Source organism: Dermacentor variabilis, chromosome 4 (assembly GCF_050947875.1).
Source record: "Dermacentor variabilis isolate Ectoservices chromosome 4, ASM5094787v1, whole genome shotgun sequence".
In the NCBI taxonomy this organism is placed as follows: domain Eukaryota; kingdom Metazoa; phylum Arthropoda; class Arachnida; order Ixodida; family Ixodidae; genus Dermacentor; species Dermacentor variabilis.
Genome location: NC_134571.1, coordinates 189818712 through 189836261, shown reverse-complemented (window position 1 = coordinate 189836261; position 17550 = coordinate 189818712). Strand labels below are relative to the sequence as shown.

Here is a 17550-nt window from a genome sequence, read left to right as displayed (position 1 = left end):
TAGGGAGAGCAAATAATGCTACCACACACCTTTTGTGATGTACCGTGGCACTGAGGCATTTCTTGAACAATGTAGGAGAATACATTGTAAAGACAGAGGTGCATCCTTGGATGCGTGTGTTCTAAGTTCATCAACTTGAATTGCACCAAGAAAACCTGTCCGAGCATTCGCACCTGCTTTATTAGATGCCTACTGCACTATCATTATACAGGTGGTCTTTTTTGACGGCACCAAATTTTAAGAAATAGATCAATGTAAATCTTCCTGACATTATTATCATTAGAGTGTTCAGAGGGTAACCTCCGGATACGGAGCAAGTTGAACAGTTGTGTGCGTAATTCACGAATGTATGTTGATTATCTTTTAAATAATTGATCTTGGGTGGCTAAAGCGAATGAGTAGTTTGGAGCCTGCCTTCGACATTGTATAGTTGAGCGAATATATGCTTATGAAACATGATCCTGTAAGAGTAAGAACAAATATCTTGCAATTAAGCGCTCTCTGAAAGCCTCGCTGACGCGGAAAAATGTCGAGGGTAACGTCGACCTGACCGCTTCCAGCCTTTTGAGATATTGTCATGAATGACACGGCTCCGTGAGCATGTTTCTTGCGGCCAGACGACTGTCGATTTTTATTCACATTGTTTTTTCCGAACGCAAGCCGTTTAAAGTTGAAATGTCAATATAGCAACAAACGTGCGCTGCTGAAAGCTCGCTTGGTCACCGAAACGATACACGATCGAATGGTAGTGCAGATTTTGCGCGTCATTGCCTTCAAGACATTGCGCTGCCACCGACGGAAGCAAGATAACGAAGTTGAACTGCTTGGCAGCCTCTTACGGGCCGTGGTAGGCAAGGGCGGCATTACTGACATCGCAGGCGCTTTCTTTTTGCAGTGTCATTCGTAGTTGTCTCGTGCATTTAAACACGGGCTTTAATGGTCTCCACATCGCGTTTGTTTCAAAGAGTAGGTGTAAGCAGGAAAATGTTCGCTCACACCCGCAAACACGCAAATACCCTCGCACACACACACACGCACTCTCTCTCCCTGGCACGAGCACACACTCTCTTCCTCAAACGCATTCACACGCCCTCTTCATCGTGCCCATCGTACGCACAGATATCCATGCGCACACAAACACGCACAGTTATGTCCGCAGGCATGCATGCTGAAACACGAACAAGCACGGTCGCACATGTGTACATTCACGCGCCGCCATGCATGCGCCGAAAGCACGCAAGCGCACACACACATGCACTAACACGCAGATGCAGGCATGCACACACGCCGCGAACGCTCACACACACATACGCGCACTCGCGTGCAAGCATATGTACATACGGAGGCACTAGCACGCGCACACACTCTCCGCTGGCACGCACACTCACGCACACTATCTCTCTCCCTCGCGTATACACACGCTCTCTTTCCCTCGCGCGCACACACATGCTGGAAACAGTGATAGGTGAGCGCGACAGTGATTATACGCCGGCTGTGCGAGATTGATAACACAGAACTTAGTTTAAAGGAAAAAAAAACTTTAAAAGAACTTATATTCTGGTCATGCAGTACAGTTTAACAAAGGAAAACATCGCAGCGTAGTACGCAACGTCCGCTTTGTCTTGTCTCTAAACAGCGTCTCTCTCTTTCTTCTCTCTCACACACACACACACACACACACACACACACACACACACACACACACACACACACACACACACACACACACACACACACACACACACACACACACACACACGCGCGCGCGCGCGCACACACACACACACACTCTGTATCCCTCGCACGCAAACGCACTCTCCCTCACACGCACGTACTCTCTCTCCATCCGTCATACGCATACACACACACACGCGCGCACACACATACACACAATACGCACGCACAGATATCCATGCGCACACAAACAAGCACACATTTTTTCGCAGTCCTACATGCTGAAACTCGAAAAGCACACGTTGGCACGCGTACACGTACACACACGCCCACGCATGCACCGCAAGGGCCCGCACAAGCGCGCACACACGCAGGCACCCACATACGCTGCGAACGCTCACACACGTCGCGAACGCTGACACACGCATACACGCACTCGCGCGCATGCAAACGCAAATACGGAGGCACACGCCCGCACACTCATACACAGAGCGAACATGCGCATACAACCATACCCAGGCACGCTCAAGACATGCACATGCATAACCACTCTGTACCATCTCGGCTGCTTCTCAGAAGCCTGCACGTGCAAACAGGCTGCATAACACTCCCTCTACCAATACCTTTTCAATGTCAGCTGTAATAAATCGCTTTAAGGTTTAAATTTGGCGCTTTTTAAGCCAATGTGCCCTCTGGTGGGAGGGTGCAAAACGATTTTCTCCTGTCGTTGGACTTCACCGCCCCTGTCTGACTTTCTTTAACTGCTTTAACGTACCACCAATGTTCCGACTAAGTGCCAAAATGCATATGTTGCTAGAAGGGACTACCCTCTTGTTGTCGTCGTTTGAAACTTTTTGACCCTCGCCCTATATTCTGAAATATAAATTAGAAAAAAAAAATTCCCATTGAGTCACACTTGTGCGTTGCTGTGAAGTTCCGAAGGAGAATGTCCAGAATTCCTGGACATGAAATGTTTTGCGCAAGAAAACATCGCTAAGGCACGCAAATAATTTTTTGATAGGGAATGGTAGCGCGCTTTAACTATTTTGCTATCCTGTAAATGTGCATTGAGTACACTAAAATCCAGTTGATGTAACATATCCAAGTAAAGAATGTCGCAATGTTTCTTTTTTCTACCAGTCAGCCTTTGAGAACAAATTTTCGTTTACTACTGTTTCTAAATGTGCGAAAATAGAGGATAATTTTCAAAGCATTTTGGTTACACTACATGCATAGTCTAAGCGGAACATTGATGTACATTCAAATTTGTCTACTGTTGTTTTGTGTCACTGTGTTTCTAAGCACTAGAGAGCGATCCTCTTTCAGTAGTTCAATGTTCCCAATACCTGCTCATGATAGTCGTTGTAGTTCTGAAGTATCGTTGAAGTTGTTATCCCATCTTGCATGCAAACTGAAGGGAAGCTTATGCTGCGTATTTAAAAGCGGCCAGAAATTACGGTATTTCGTCAATTTTCCGAAACACGTTTATAGCTAGGATATTTCAACGATTTGTACAATGCCTTATAAACAACACTTTTAAAGGCATCTGAAATGTTGTACAGAAAGGAAGACGTCCGTCTGTTATCTTAAACTGAAGCTTTTTTTTCCGAACACCAGAAGTCTTTCGTGGCCATGCTTGCTAGTTTCTGCTGATATCTTTCCGAAATACTCATACTTAAAAAAAATTGGATCATGTGTCCGATGGTTCTCCAGTACAGAAGCCGAAATATAAGCCCGATGCTCCACTCATTAAGCTTACAATGGCAAGCATGCTTTTATCATGCTAACTCTAACTAGCTATTTGAGACAATCGCCGCGCGTGTCACATGGCGTAGCAAGGATACGTGAGAGCACACGCACGTGAGCCGGTTCCCTTTATGCCGAAGGAACAGGAATGATATGGAAAAATTTATAACATTTGAAAAAGGGCTGCACGCAAGTTTCGCTTCACCTATATTTCAAGATGTGCGTTGCAGCTGCGTAATATCTATATACATGAAGAAGACCCCAAATATGGCTTTACTGCCAATAGTCACAAGCGTCTACTGCAGCGCAACAAAAAAACTATTTGGAACTTAATTGAGTAGGCAAGTTCATAAATCAAACAGGATGCTTGAGGTGTGAGAAGTGCGAAGCGTCTGAAACCAAATCCCCATACCACAAAACATTCTCACATTTTAGACCATTAAGTCACAGGTGAAGTATTGTAACAAATATGTTATGAGCGTTCTGTAATGGCCCTAGTTCATTGCGCAATTTACCCTGTCGTCAAAGTGGAGGCATTGTTAAAAGAATATTCAGTCTTACAGAAGTTATCACCATTCACGCAAAAAGAAATACAGAAATTCAAGTGCTGAGGAACGAAAAAAAAAGAAAAACATTTTAGATGCCAAGAATACGCATGCGACGAAACTCCTAGAAGTACGGAAAACCTAAACGAGGGAACAACCAAAATTTTACACGATATTTTGACTGTGCGGAGGAGCTTCAATGCCAAAAGAATTGCAGCACAACCCATTTCACTATGATAGTCGACGGCAGTGCGTAAGCATTGAATCAATATTTCAACAGAATATATTGCCACCGTCAAAACTAGTTATGCATGAGGCGTGTACTGCGGCAGGAGTCAACTTTCGCGCTTCCTTAAGAACACTCGGCGCCATCCAATGCTTTCGCCGCGAAGTCCACGCGTGGCCTCCAAAACGTATGGCGCGCTGGTACGCGCGAACGCTGAGAAACACGTCATTCAGGAACCGGGATCCTCTCTCGCGCTTCTTTCTGGACGCACTCCGCCATCTTTTGACGCTGCCAACAAGTTCACGCATGGCCTCCGAGAGAAGACGCATGACGTTCCCTCGCCTGACGCACAGTCAGTGGTACAGACTCAGTGACGCAAATTGGTGAGATGTTCCCTTAAAAGCAGCACATACCAACTGTAATTGTGGCGCAGCCTGGTAATGCATGGCGTAGCTGCCCTTGAGGAGCCCTTGCGACATGGGCTCGTGTCCGCCAAACAATGCGCAAATTTCAAGGATCTTTTTCCTGATACTAAAGCGGCACATTCTCAGTGGCATATACCTAGTTGTCCAAGATGGCGTAAAAGACATTCAGTAATGAGCAGCACAAAGCTGCTGGGACGTGCCCAGTTACGGAAGTTAGCAACAAGAAGGTTCGTTAAAGACCAGCGCAGCGCAGACCGAATGGGACATACCCAGTACTCCAATTCGGCGTCAAAAAGTTTCTTCGCTGCCTACCCAGTCCCGCTTCCATTGCCACCCATGCTGGCGTGACAGAGCTTCGTTGAAGAGAGGCCTGTATGTACACATTGCCACTCAGTCAGTGAATCCAGTAGGTCCGGCAGTTGGTTTACAAATCTGTTCGTTCAGCAGAGCAGCCCGATGCTCTAACCACTCGACCACGGACTACTCAGCGACCCACGTTGGCGGAAAGCAGTTAGACATACACATACAAATACAGGTGCAAACATGGAAAGGCTGTTACATAGCCATCGGAAAGTGCGTAGAGGACCCTAACAATGGTAAGGCAATGAGATTGCAAAACACCTGTTCCACAAGAGCGCATTTCGAAAACACATCACAAGTTCAAGTGACTCTTATCGCTGCCTGATAAAGATAGTTTGTAAAAGATCATTGGCGATGTCTTCAAAGGTAAATGTCTTGTATGTCTTTTCTGCGTGTTGATGTATTGTGTGCTCACTGTCGTTGGGCACTAGAGGCGGCTCGAACAGAGCTCCAGGAAATACGCGTAGCAGTCAGACTGCGGAAAGCCGAGAAGCACCACCACTGCTTATGACGTAGCTATCAGAACCACACTTAATCAGCCCAGTAACGCGGCGGAGAGTCAACGCGGCATACGATGATGATGATGACGCCAAGCCGATGAAGAAAGACAAACGTACGATGGCGATAGTATAAAGATGAGCAAGATTTGCCCAATAAATGCCCACAATAAACAGGGTGATCCAGAGAACTCTTTTGAAAATTTGTAAATGTTGCCTGAGGCAAAGAGCACAATTCTAGTTTATGAGGTAATCTACACGAAGAGGCGTACATTACTTGCACAAAAAAATTGATATGCATTATCGACTATAACAAAAATTCCCTAATTCAGTTTTTAAGTAATTAACACATCACCCATATTGCAATTTACAAATTCTAGCCGTCGAGTTCACAAGGCGGATCCACTGGGAACAAATTCTTAGGATGGCACGAGTTTCGAGATAATAATTCCCAAATAGTGCGGACAAATGCATTGGCGCTCCAGTTATGTTCCTAAGAAAACATCGTTTTATGCATTAAAGCACAAAAGTAACTGGAACGCCAGTGCAATTCTCCGCGAAGTTCGGGAATTAATATCTCAAAACTAGTGTCATCCTGAGAATCAGTTCCATCTTGAGAACGTTCGCTCTTGTAAGATAAGGCACCAAGGCTGCCTTGTCTCAACAAAGCTCATTCAAATTCTTTTCACATTCAAACTACAAGCTGACTTAATTTCGCGGCTGAGAATAAGCTGTATTTCCCGCGTTGTTCCTTAAAAAATAGATACGGCTAAATTCCTGCTTTGGAGCGTGTGCGCACGTTTGGCACGGCTATCTTTGCTTCAAATAAAATTATGGGGTTTTACGTGCAGAAACTATTTTCTGATTGTGAGGCACGCCGTAGTGGAGGATTCCGCAAATTTCGACCATTTGGGGTTCTTTCACTTGCACCTAAATCTAAGTACACGGGTGTTTTTCCATGTCGCCCCCATCAAAATGCGGCTGCCGCAGGCGGGATTCGATCCCGCGATCTCGCGCTCAGCAGCCTAACACCACAGCCACTGAGCAACCACGGCGGGCGTGTCTATATCTGCTTTCTAAACACAGGCGGCCTCTATTAAATGTCGCTCTGAATTATGAGCCTTTCGCAACTTCTGCGTAAGCCATATATCCGATGACATGTTGATTACGATGATGGTTTCCGTACTATGGTACACACCCACAATGGGGGATCGCTCAAGGAGTATGCTCACGTATTGATAGCAATGATGATTTCCATAGTATGGCAGATACCTACAAGTGCGAATCAGCCAAGGAGCATGTTTGTAATGATGATTATCTTTATTAACGCTTTAGCATTCTTAGGATAATTCTCGCACTTTCCAGGGGCTATCTATGCATGTGTGTATCTAAGCGTTTTCCCGCCTGCTTGAGGCAACATGTAGTCAGTGGGGGAATGGGTAGCACATCGGGCAGCTATGCTGAAGTAACGCGGTTTGAAAGCAACCGTCGGTCCAACTTCGATCACTTGGAATGTGGAAATGGGTGCATACGTGCCGCGATTCAACGAACCTATTTCATGTCGACATCGCGCACTCTAGGGGCGGGTCTGATTAGCACCGCTGCCCCAAAAAGCTCTTTGACGTCAACTTTGAATACTGGGAATGTGCCACTAGGTGTATGGTAGTCTTCAATGAACCTCTTTGATGCCAGCTTCGGTTACTGGTTCAGTGTCAACAAGTGTGCGGCGCTCTTCAATGGCCGCCTTTGGTGCCAACTTGTGTCAATAGGTATATGCGAATAGAAATGTGCCGCTCGAGAAGGTCAAATAGGATCCCTTAAATTTCCCTCATGCGAGTGGAATCGAAATATTGTCACAGACGTTCCTCAAGGACAGGAACACGACGCATTTAGCAGGCTGCCTCACAAATGCACTATATATGTGGCGCTTTTCAATCAACGACTTTCACGTCGATGTTTTAGCGAGTTGTCCCTTGAATGCACAGGGTATCCGTTGCTCTTCATTGAACATTTCGCAAATTTGGGTCACTGATTATTATGTGTCGCTGGGTGTGAGGCAAGCGGGGAACAGTTCTGAGCGTTCAGAGATGAGAGACGTGGTGCGCACCGCACCACGTTTCTCATCACACAGGCCACGCGGGGATTTCACGGCTGTGTCGCTAGATGGTACAGCGTGTCCAGAAAGAAGCGCGGGAGATGAGTGCGGTTCCTACGTGACGCATTTCTCAGATGCCGTGCATTTCGCTGGCCACGCGCACGATTCGCGGTAGCACGCTAGATGGCGCCGACTAGATGGCGGAGTCCCGCTGCAGTACATGCCTAATACATACCTCGTTTCTACGGAAGCAATACGTAGTGTCGCTTTAAAGATTCAATTCCAACGCATTACTGTCGATATTCGTGTGATATGGGTTGTGACACATTTTTTTGTATCGCCCATACCCACAATGGTGGATTGGCCAACAAGCCTGTCGACGTCTTGATTATTATGGTGATCATATTTCCACGGTATTGCACATAATAACAGAACAACGTCCAAACAGCGTGTCGACTTGTTGTTTTGATGATGATTTCTATAGTCTGGCACATACAACGGAGAATCGGGTAAGAAGCGTGTCCACATGTTGATTTTAATAATGATGTCCACCCTATGACACATACCCACAGGGGTATAGGCCAAGAGGCGTGTCCCCGTGTGGATTACCATGTTGATTTTCAACGTTTGTCACATGTTCACACCGAGGAATCTTCCAAGAAGTGTGTTCGTGTGTTGATTATGATGATGATTTCCAAAACATGGCACATGCCCTCTACAAGGGAAACGGGCGGTACATGTCATGCCAACGCGAACTCACTGTTTGAGAGCTGGGGTGCTATAACGTAAAGCTATTCCAAACTTTTCTATTCCAATTCTGCAATCAGTGCTCCACGATTGGTCAAAAATCAGTTTGGAGCACTCCCACATCGCCTCTCTGTACCGTGACGTCGCGAAAACCATGACAACTCCCAATCTCATATAACCTGTGCCCACTGATTATGTATGATACGACCGAATAAAAAATAATTATTTCTAATTTGCCGCCTTTCGACAATAACCCTCTGCTATTGGTCAAAAGGTGTCAGCGGCACCCACATCACCTGTCTGTCAGTTGGCGTCACAAAACCGCCAAAATCCATTGCCTCAAGTGACGTGTACGCGATAAAGATGCATTAATACGACTAACAAAAGCGCATTTTCTTTCTGAATAGCCGGAGACTGCCGCGGTCCGAAAGGCATAGAAGATGGCTGTCACCGATCGCTCAGTCACTGGCTACTGGCACGAGCCGGAGAGCATGGGTTTATCTGCGTGTAACAAAACTTCTTCCGTGGCCGGATAAGTTATCGAGCCTTTTCAGCAGGTATACGACACCACTCTGACAACTCGTCTTTGATTAGTATCCGTTTCAGCGGCATTTTTAACAGTCCGTTGCACGCGCCGCGATTTTAGACAAGCCACTCCAAGCGAAATAAGGGAAAGGGGATCAGTCGCAGACGCCGGCACCAGCCTCTTCATCCGGTTATCTATTTTCAGTGCGCTGGCTCGGCCCCTTCGAAACTCTCTCCACTTGAGCGTGCTCCTCGCCTCTTGTCTGCTAATTAGATAAGAAATGCCGCTCAATGTAGGCAGTGCGAATCGTTTTGAAAGGAAACAAGAGTGACTTCCTATAAACGAGGAGAGCATTTTATTGGGCTTTTCAGGCAACGCTGCGGGTCCGATGCTTGCGTTGGCGATTACGCAAAGTTGACGTCAGGAGATTGGAATATAGACATATTGGAATAGTTTTACGTTACAGGGCGCCAGCACGAAATAGGCCTGCAAGTTTGTATATTATTTCAAACAGAAGTTATGTCGCTTGGTAACGCAAGCGAATAGAAAAACAGGACTTATGGAGTTGATGGGAGCGTGGTGATCATGATGATATACGATTTACATGCTATCGCATACCTACAATGAGGAATCGGCCAATCGTGTGTACGTGTTCACTTCAGTGGTGATTTCCGAGTACGGTGCACACCACCCATAACAAGGGTCCGCCAGAAAGTCGCTGCCACATTTAAATTAAGAAACGCAGGCCAAGATAAGATTTGTCACTTTTGCGTAGCACGGGCGCGGCGGAGAGTAGGCGCTCGCGAGTTTCATATAACCCAGAGACGCAGAAATGCAGTGACCAAATTTGTGGTACTGATATGCTTGCTGTACGAAAGCTCCGCTACATTCCAATATGTCCGTTGGAAATGCAGAATATGTTTGGCTGTGTTTTCGTGATCAAACATATTTGGTGAAATTTCGAGACTGCTAAGAAATTAAGAACGCAAAAGCCGCCTTGGTAGCGTAATAGCTACGGCATTGCGCTACTGAGCCCGATGTCGCGGGATCGAATCCCGGCCGCGGTGGCCGCGTTTCGATCAGGGTGAAATGAAATGCCCGTGTGCGCTGCATTGGGTGCGCGTTAAAGAAGTCCAGGTGGTGAAACTGTCTTCGCAGTCAGTTACTACGGCGTGCCTCTTAATCAAATCAAGGTTTTGGGACGTAAAACAACCGAATTTAATGTTTTATGAACGTAAAGTATTACGCACCGAAGACCCAACCTCGGTGTAAAGTTCTTAGCGGATAAATGCAAATCGTGCAGTGTCTTTATAAGTACTTCTTAGTTCCCGGCGCGGCGCTTATGATCTTTCGCGATGACCGAACCGCATAGCCTTATTGGTTCGCACCAAGCCTGTAATATAGCGTAAATTCGTATTGCTACCGAAAGCTGTGCCACAAAGACGACTGAGTGCACGTAATGCGGATATTGGTGTGACGTTTGCTGTTTGGTGTCGCGGAGTTATGGCATGTGTTGCGGCTTTCGACGTGTTAGAAGGCCAGGCAAGACTTTCAATCTTCAGAAAAGCAGACCACACAGAATGAACGACCCGCACGGCGTAGTCCGTAATTTCCAGCCAACCTCGTCTTACGCGCTGTGCTATGTTTTGCCATGAATTACCAACTCACCTAAGCACCTACTCTCGTAAAGGGCTGAAGCTTCCCTCATACAATAATACGCGTTGCGCATTCTATTCATGCACATTACTTTCTTATCTGGCTATTACCGACTCGCTCACAAGTAATTCTGCGGTGATTATTTTTCATCTGTTACGTTGCTCTGCATGTTTGCTGCGATGAGCCAGCGCACGAGGGATGTCGTAATTCTCACGTAGGCGTGCAGGGTCGGCTTCCTGTTCCACTCTGCTTCGGTCCTAATATGACTTTTTACACGCAGCCGTCACAGTCATAGCGGGTTGGCGAAAACAATAGCCTTGCTGTACATCGCGGATTAGTTTTTGCGTTAGCCTACGTTCACGCGCTTTTCTGAGTGCTCAATTATCTCACTTCTATGGGGTTTAGAAGCTACCGAAAATTTTTGCTGTGCAAGAAACGCTATGTATGATCTTTAAAAAAATTTATGTAGTATTTATTTCACTCCGCTCTAACTTTCGCTTTATTGATTACAATGCCAACGTAGTTCTCAAAAGTATTGAAGTGCGATTAGGCAGTTTAGTTCTGCATCTTCTTTGGCTTAAGTAACAGGAGATGCGTTTATCTGGCATTCATTTCTGGAAAAAGAACTTGTGCATGAGCTCTTTATTAATTTTCTTACAGTGTTTTGCATGGTAGGAAGCAGCTGCTTATATTGCTTATATTGCAATGTCAACAGACTCTGAGGCAACGAAATGGTCCAAATGCATGAGTGCATAGCTGTACGCGCTGCGTTTTTAACAAGAAACTCATGCGTGAGAAACACATATCACGTTGGTACAATTTGTAAGATTACTTTGCTCCATGATCCCGTATGTCACAAAATGGCCAGCAACGAGCGACAAAAAGCAGTCACAAATACATAGCACACCATTTGTTCTGTTGAAGATGCCTCGCGTAACAGGAGACGTTGACAGATGCCAGCCTAGCTTTCCTTCTTCCGATGAGATTCTGTCATGTTTTTCGTTTATTACTCGCCTGCTTGCCTTGCTGCATGGCAGATAGCGCATAGAGCCGACAAACTTCATAGCTAGTTCGGGAAGGCAGTTCGCGAAGAAAATTCACGTGCAGTGTCATTGAAAGCGGGCGACTTCGCCTTGGTTCATCCTTGCAACAGCGCGAAAAGACGGGACGTGACGAAAGAAAGGAAAAGACAGCGCTAAGTACCGATTGATTTTTTCATTGGAGACAGCAGGCTATACAATCTGCCTCGGCTAATGTTAAAGAAAGCTTTAAAGAGAATGGGTGCACGATGGTCTGTCCTAGCCGTCTTAGACCACCTGAATTATTTTTATGCAATATTTACTTGACTAGCTAGTGGTAAAAATGCAGTGTATTTATCTAAAGGCGTCAATTCTAATGGGAAAGTTGCCATTGTGCCCTAAAACATCTCGTTCCGTCGTTTCCAGCGCGCTATGTCCTGCGTAGTTACTTTTCGGCCGAAGAACTCCCGCTTCCTCTTACAGCCTGACTCGGCAACCAACTCGACGGGACAAACACTCGGTGTTTGTCCCTTCTAATTTTTGTTGATCGGAAGGTGCGTGTACAGCATTAAGATTAAAGCCTACGCATTAATTATGTCGCTGCCGAGTTAGGCAAAGAGCGGAGTTACTTCCTTCGCCTCACTTTTCAGGTGATGGTGTCCAGGCACGAGGGTGCGTAATTACGCTGCAATTACCGTATTTCGCATGCTGCGAGTAAATCACTGAAAAATAATAATCTAGCACATGGCACAGTGCAACCGACTGAATAAGGTATTTGAGATTGCAATGACCACTTTCGCATGCTACCTTATTTAAAGAAATCACAAGTTCAATATATATTATTTCTATCGAAGAAAAATTATCCGTGTGCAGGGAGAGGACTGATGATTGAACATCGTAAATCTTATCATCAAATAATGCACCATATCTTTTAGCACTTGGCTATCATTAGCTCAGACGTTCTATACGTAGGGTGATGCCCAACGTAATGGCCTTTACCTAACGCGCAAAGCATCGGCAGAAACAGAAAAGTCACCCTAGCTTCAGGATTTTAATACACCTAGACAGTGATGAGCTTTATTACAGTGTCCCGAGGAACTTGATTAGGGGAAACCAAAGGCTCCCCAATCATATTGGTGGCTCCGCCCACGAGGGTATAAGGAGGCAGTGACTCTCCGCGACCTCTCGGGCCCTCTGGACAGCCTGTAGTTGGTTCGTGAAATCCGAGCTCTTTAGCAAGGTGTTTCACTTGGACTTGTATTGAAGGTAGGAGCCTGCGTTTTACAGGCACAGCCAGAGCATGTGATCGAAGGAGCAGCATGCGTGACCACATTTGGAGCACGACTACGGGAATTTGGGGTCTATCCAACTAAGTACTCTGGGGGTGAGGTAGTATCTCGTCTGTAGGAACCTGAAAATAACGGCCTGGAGCCGTGTTCAGTTTCGGGCTGGGGGGAAACATTTTTTTTTTCTTTCAGCGGTAGCTACATCGCTAGCTCATAAAGACCTCTACTTCATTCTGACTACCATACGCCCTTATGATTTCCCTCGTGTTTTTATCGCGATGTCTGCACAATGTTACGGTATTATCACAGAAAAAAAAACAGAGATCTTCTCGGCCATGAGAAGGCTAGTGCAACAATCCGGTTTAAATCATACCGGCAGGTTCTTGTCCTGCCCGAATGGTTAACAGCGGATATGCTCCAGGCATTCCTCCGGTATATTTCTAACCGAGGCGGCCCAGGATGAGAAGATGATGCACGTAAACGCGAGTGTGAGCTCCAACATGAGCAAGCCACCGTCGTCGCTGCGTTGTATTCGCACAAACGTCGTCATGCCATCGTTCCATTGCCGTCATTCTGTCATCCCTATCCTACTTTTGGTATTGCGCTGTCGTCATGCCATCGTCTTTATTCCATTGCCGTCATTCTATCATCCCTATTCTTGGTTTGGTATCGCGCTGTCGTCAGGCCATCGTCGTTGTTCCGTTGCTGCCATTCTGCCATCTCTATTCTAATTTTGGTATCGCGCTGTCGTCATGCCATCGTCATTCTGATATAGCCGTCATTCTATCATCCCTATTCTAGTTTTGGTATCATGCTGTTGTCAGGCCATCGTCGCCGTTCCATTCCCGTCATTCTGTCGTCCCTATTCTACATTCGGTATCGCGCTGTCATGCCATCGTCGTTGTGGCATTGCCTTCATTCTATCATCCCTATTCTACTTTTGGTATCGCATTGTGACATTGCTGCCATTCTATTATCGCTATTCTAGTTTTGGTATCATGCTGTCGTCAGGCTATCGCCGTCGCTTCATTGCCGTCATTCTGTTTTCCCTATTGTACATTTGGTATCGCGATGTCGTCATGCCATCGTCGTTGCGACATTGCCATCTTTCTATCATCCCTATTCTACTTTTGGTATCGCATTGTCGTCGAGCCATCATCGCCGTTTCATTCCCGTTATTCTGTCGTCCCTATTCTACATTCGGTATCGCGCTGTCGTCATGCCATCGTCGTTGTGGCATTGCCTTCATTCTATCATCCCTATTCTACTTTTGGTATCGCATTGTCGTCATGCCGTAGTCGTTTTGACATTGCTGTCATTCTATTATCCCTATTCTAGTTTTGGCATCATGCTGTCGTCAGGCTATCGTCGTCGTTCCATTGCCGTCATTCTGTTTTCCCTATTGTACATTTGGTATTGCGATGTCGTCATGCCATCGTCGTTGCGACATTGCCATCTTTCTATCATCCCTATTCTACTTTTGGTATCGCATTGTCGTCGTGCCATCGTCGTTGAGACATTGCCGTCATTCTATCATCCCTATTCTAGTTTTGGTATCGTGCTGTCGTCAGGCCATCGTCGTCTTTGTATTGCCGTCATTCTGTCATCCTTATTCTGCATTTGGTATCACGCTGTTGTCATGCCATCATCGTTGTGACATTGCCGTCATTCTATCATCCCCATTCTATTTTTGGTATCGTGCTGTCGTTAGGCCATCGTCGTCGTTCCGTCGCCGTCATTCTGTCATCTCTATTCTACATTTAGTATCACGCTGTCGTCATGCCATCATCGCCGCCCCGCCGCCATGATATCATCGTTCTCGCTTTTCGGCTTCATGCATCAGTTGCGCATGTTGTTGTTGAGCTAGGCGTTTTTCCTTGGTCGTATGCTCTATTTTTCCATATGTTCACTAAACAAGAATAGTTTTCTTGACAAAGGCAAAGTAACGCTTCGCCTATACTGATTCTCACAGTTCGTGGCATATACAGATATATATTACCGCGCTTTTGCGTTCGTTAAGACGCGCATTCAGAGGCTTGTCTTTCCTGCATTTGTATCGCTAATCGACAAAGGTATTCTATGCAAAGCACCCACAGCAGAAGGAACAAACTGACATTTGTTCTTAAACATAATCGTTGTCGGGTGTAGCCTCGTGTTTTCGTCCCGAACCAGCAGGCATATTCTTCGAGCCCGAACAACCACCGAAAAGCCTGCGTTCACGCCAAAACACTCTGGAACGTTGCGCTCTTTCTTGTCTGCCACTTCACTTTCACTCACTTTGTCAACTCGCACACCTGCGTCATCTGGTAGGCTGGATCACTAAACTCTCGCAGCCGGTCCATATTTATTTATTTATTATTTGTTTGTAGGGGGGGGGGGTATATCAAGGTTTCATTATTCCCGCGAGGGCTGACCTCACACAGAGTGTCGCAGTACCACGTTTTGTCAGTTTTATTGGCCTGTCAGGAAGCTCAGGAGTGGATTTGCTGCCCTGGGGCTGCGCTACCTCCAGAAATGATGCTCACGACAAAATACTCAGGTCAAGAAACATCAGCTGGTTCCCTTCTCAAACCTTAATATGCGCAGGGACGTGAGTGCGTTACGATCACGGCGCATGCTTTCGGAAAGCTAGAAAAGGCGATAAGAGCATAAACACTCGCCGTTTTATTGTACTCTGAAATATACTTCCATTATTTTACATTATTCTATGCTGCGACTCCTACGCACACATCATGCTATGATTCCAAGCTTGCTGTTCTATATGCAAACCCTCATACGGCTACCAAGAATGCTATGCCGTTTGTGCAGAATAAAAACCCTGCAGTCTCAGAAAAAATAATAGATGCCACGTTATACAACGCCTTTCCGGTGCTGTCGCTTTACCGTCTGAGCAAGCCAGTTGGTTAGCGAGTCGCACGGCGATAGCGTATTATTGGACACGTTCGCTTCGAGTTGTCGATTTTTTGTACCCTAGTCCTGCAGAACGTTGATGGCGCGTTTTATATTGAAATTGCGTATGTTTAACATAAGTCCTAAAAATCAATACTTGTATCAGCATAGAAACTGACGTTAAGACCCGAAGAACCAGACTGCATAAAAATGCATAGTAGCTGGCCAAAGTGGCGCTTTATTGATTTTAGCAAATCATTGATGCTGTGAACTTCAGTGGCAAACGCTTTCGCCGGTCTCATCTCTGAATACCTTTTGAGAATTCCACCGCTTTATGATGTTCTTTGCTTTTTGTGCTATTGCAACATATATTCTTGAAGCATGAGCTATCTTAACAGTAAGAAACAATTATCCAGATAGTTTTCAACCGAAATTGTAAGCAAAGTCATCCTGGATTAAATGGTTTACTTTTCGCAGTTTCGCGCAATAATAAAGTGCGTCTTTTTCGTTCCTGGACATAATGGTAAATACTAAAATGTGGGCAACACATATAGAAATCTACTGCCCTACAAAAAGTTCACTATGAACATTGTACTCACCAGGATAGGCTTGTCCGAATCAACGAGAAGTGCCCTCTCGACGGCTTCATAGAAGGAGCAGTAAGGAAGTTCCACGTCAGGAAACGGGGAATAGATAATGCCATCCTCAATCCTAGCTTTCATTGCGAATGTGATCTTCAGCTGAAGGACAAATGTTCAGATTACTGCCCAAACATTTGTTATACGTGAAACAGGTAGGAATTGTGTGCTCAATAACAATGCTTTGAGAACGGTGTGCGCTTTTCTACCACCACCACTGCGATATACTGTCACGATGCTCGCAAAAACACGCTCAGCCACAAAGCGTGCAACGCGAGAAGCAGAGTATGTGAACGGGAGGATCGGAACGAAGCGGGGCTGTTGGCAAAACAGGCTTTCCTGCTCAGATAACGTGAACAGGGTAAAAGCTGAGCCGCGACGTTATCACGGAAAGCTTTCGCCCACACACGGCTAATGTAAGATAATTCTAGAACTTCCGTCCACTCGAAACTCCAGCTCCCGTCAGCAGTACGGCTGGCTTCGGATCTGCCTCTCGACAGAAGTAATGAATGCAGTTTATTGACATTCCACCCCAATTCTTTAAAATCGTAGCTTCTTTTTCACTCAAGAGGCGGAGCTCTGCACAATAGAAGACCTTCCCGTCTAGGAACGCTTCATAAAACGAGGCATGACGTTGGGCGTTCGCGAGGCCTCGCCCAAAGATAAGGTTCTTCATGAGTGTCTATCCTTTACGATATCGTAACTGATAACCGCTGTTCACTTGTGCCTCTCACCTTGCTGCTTTCACCCTTGTCGATTTCTCTCTTGCGATGATGGCCATGGCCCTATTGCCTTATATTGCCGTAACGAGTGGATAAAGTGTCTTGTGCGTTTATGGTAGGGTACGACTGACTGCCGCCCCACAGTGACTCTTGCGCTGCTGAAAAAAAAATGAAGAAACGGGGCCGCATCGTGTACGCAGTCACAAATGACGCTAATACGCGGAACTATATACAGGCATCATTGCGTTCGCTTATGGAACCGTTGGTGAGAATATCCATGAGCTTCTTATATTGGAAATCGGCAACAACGTGCACGCAAGTCCTTTTTTTTTTGCTTTCTTTCGCATAGATGTTCCACAAAACTTTAGGATAAAAGTATGAGCTTGTTGGCTTGGCAACTTCAGACGAAAGGCGCGAAAATGATGACACACCAAAATTTAACGCAGACATTTAATGATCGAATCGTGCGTATAGTTACAAGAAGTACATGAAGTCAATA

General features: G+C 45.9%; 1 protein-coding gene across 2 annotated transcripts in view; it reads right to left on the bottom strand.

The window, feature by feature from the left end:
• Positions 1-16923, bottom strand: part of LOC142580022 (luciferin 4-monooxygenase-like) — a 140977-nt gene extending 124054 nt beyond the window's left edge. The window contains exon 1 of one of the 2 annotated variants that reach the window (XM_075690749.1): positions 16291-16923. In XM_075690749.1, coding sequence (XP_075546864.1) covers positions 16291-16413 — 123 coding nt within the window. In that variant the 5' untranslated portion in view covers positions 16414-16923. The remainder of the gene's footprint in view (positions 1-16290) is intronic. The other variant, XM_075690748.1, reaches the window with a different exon arrangement.
• Positions 16924-17550: the final 627 nt, after the last annotated feature.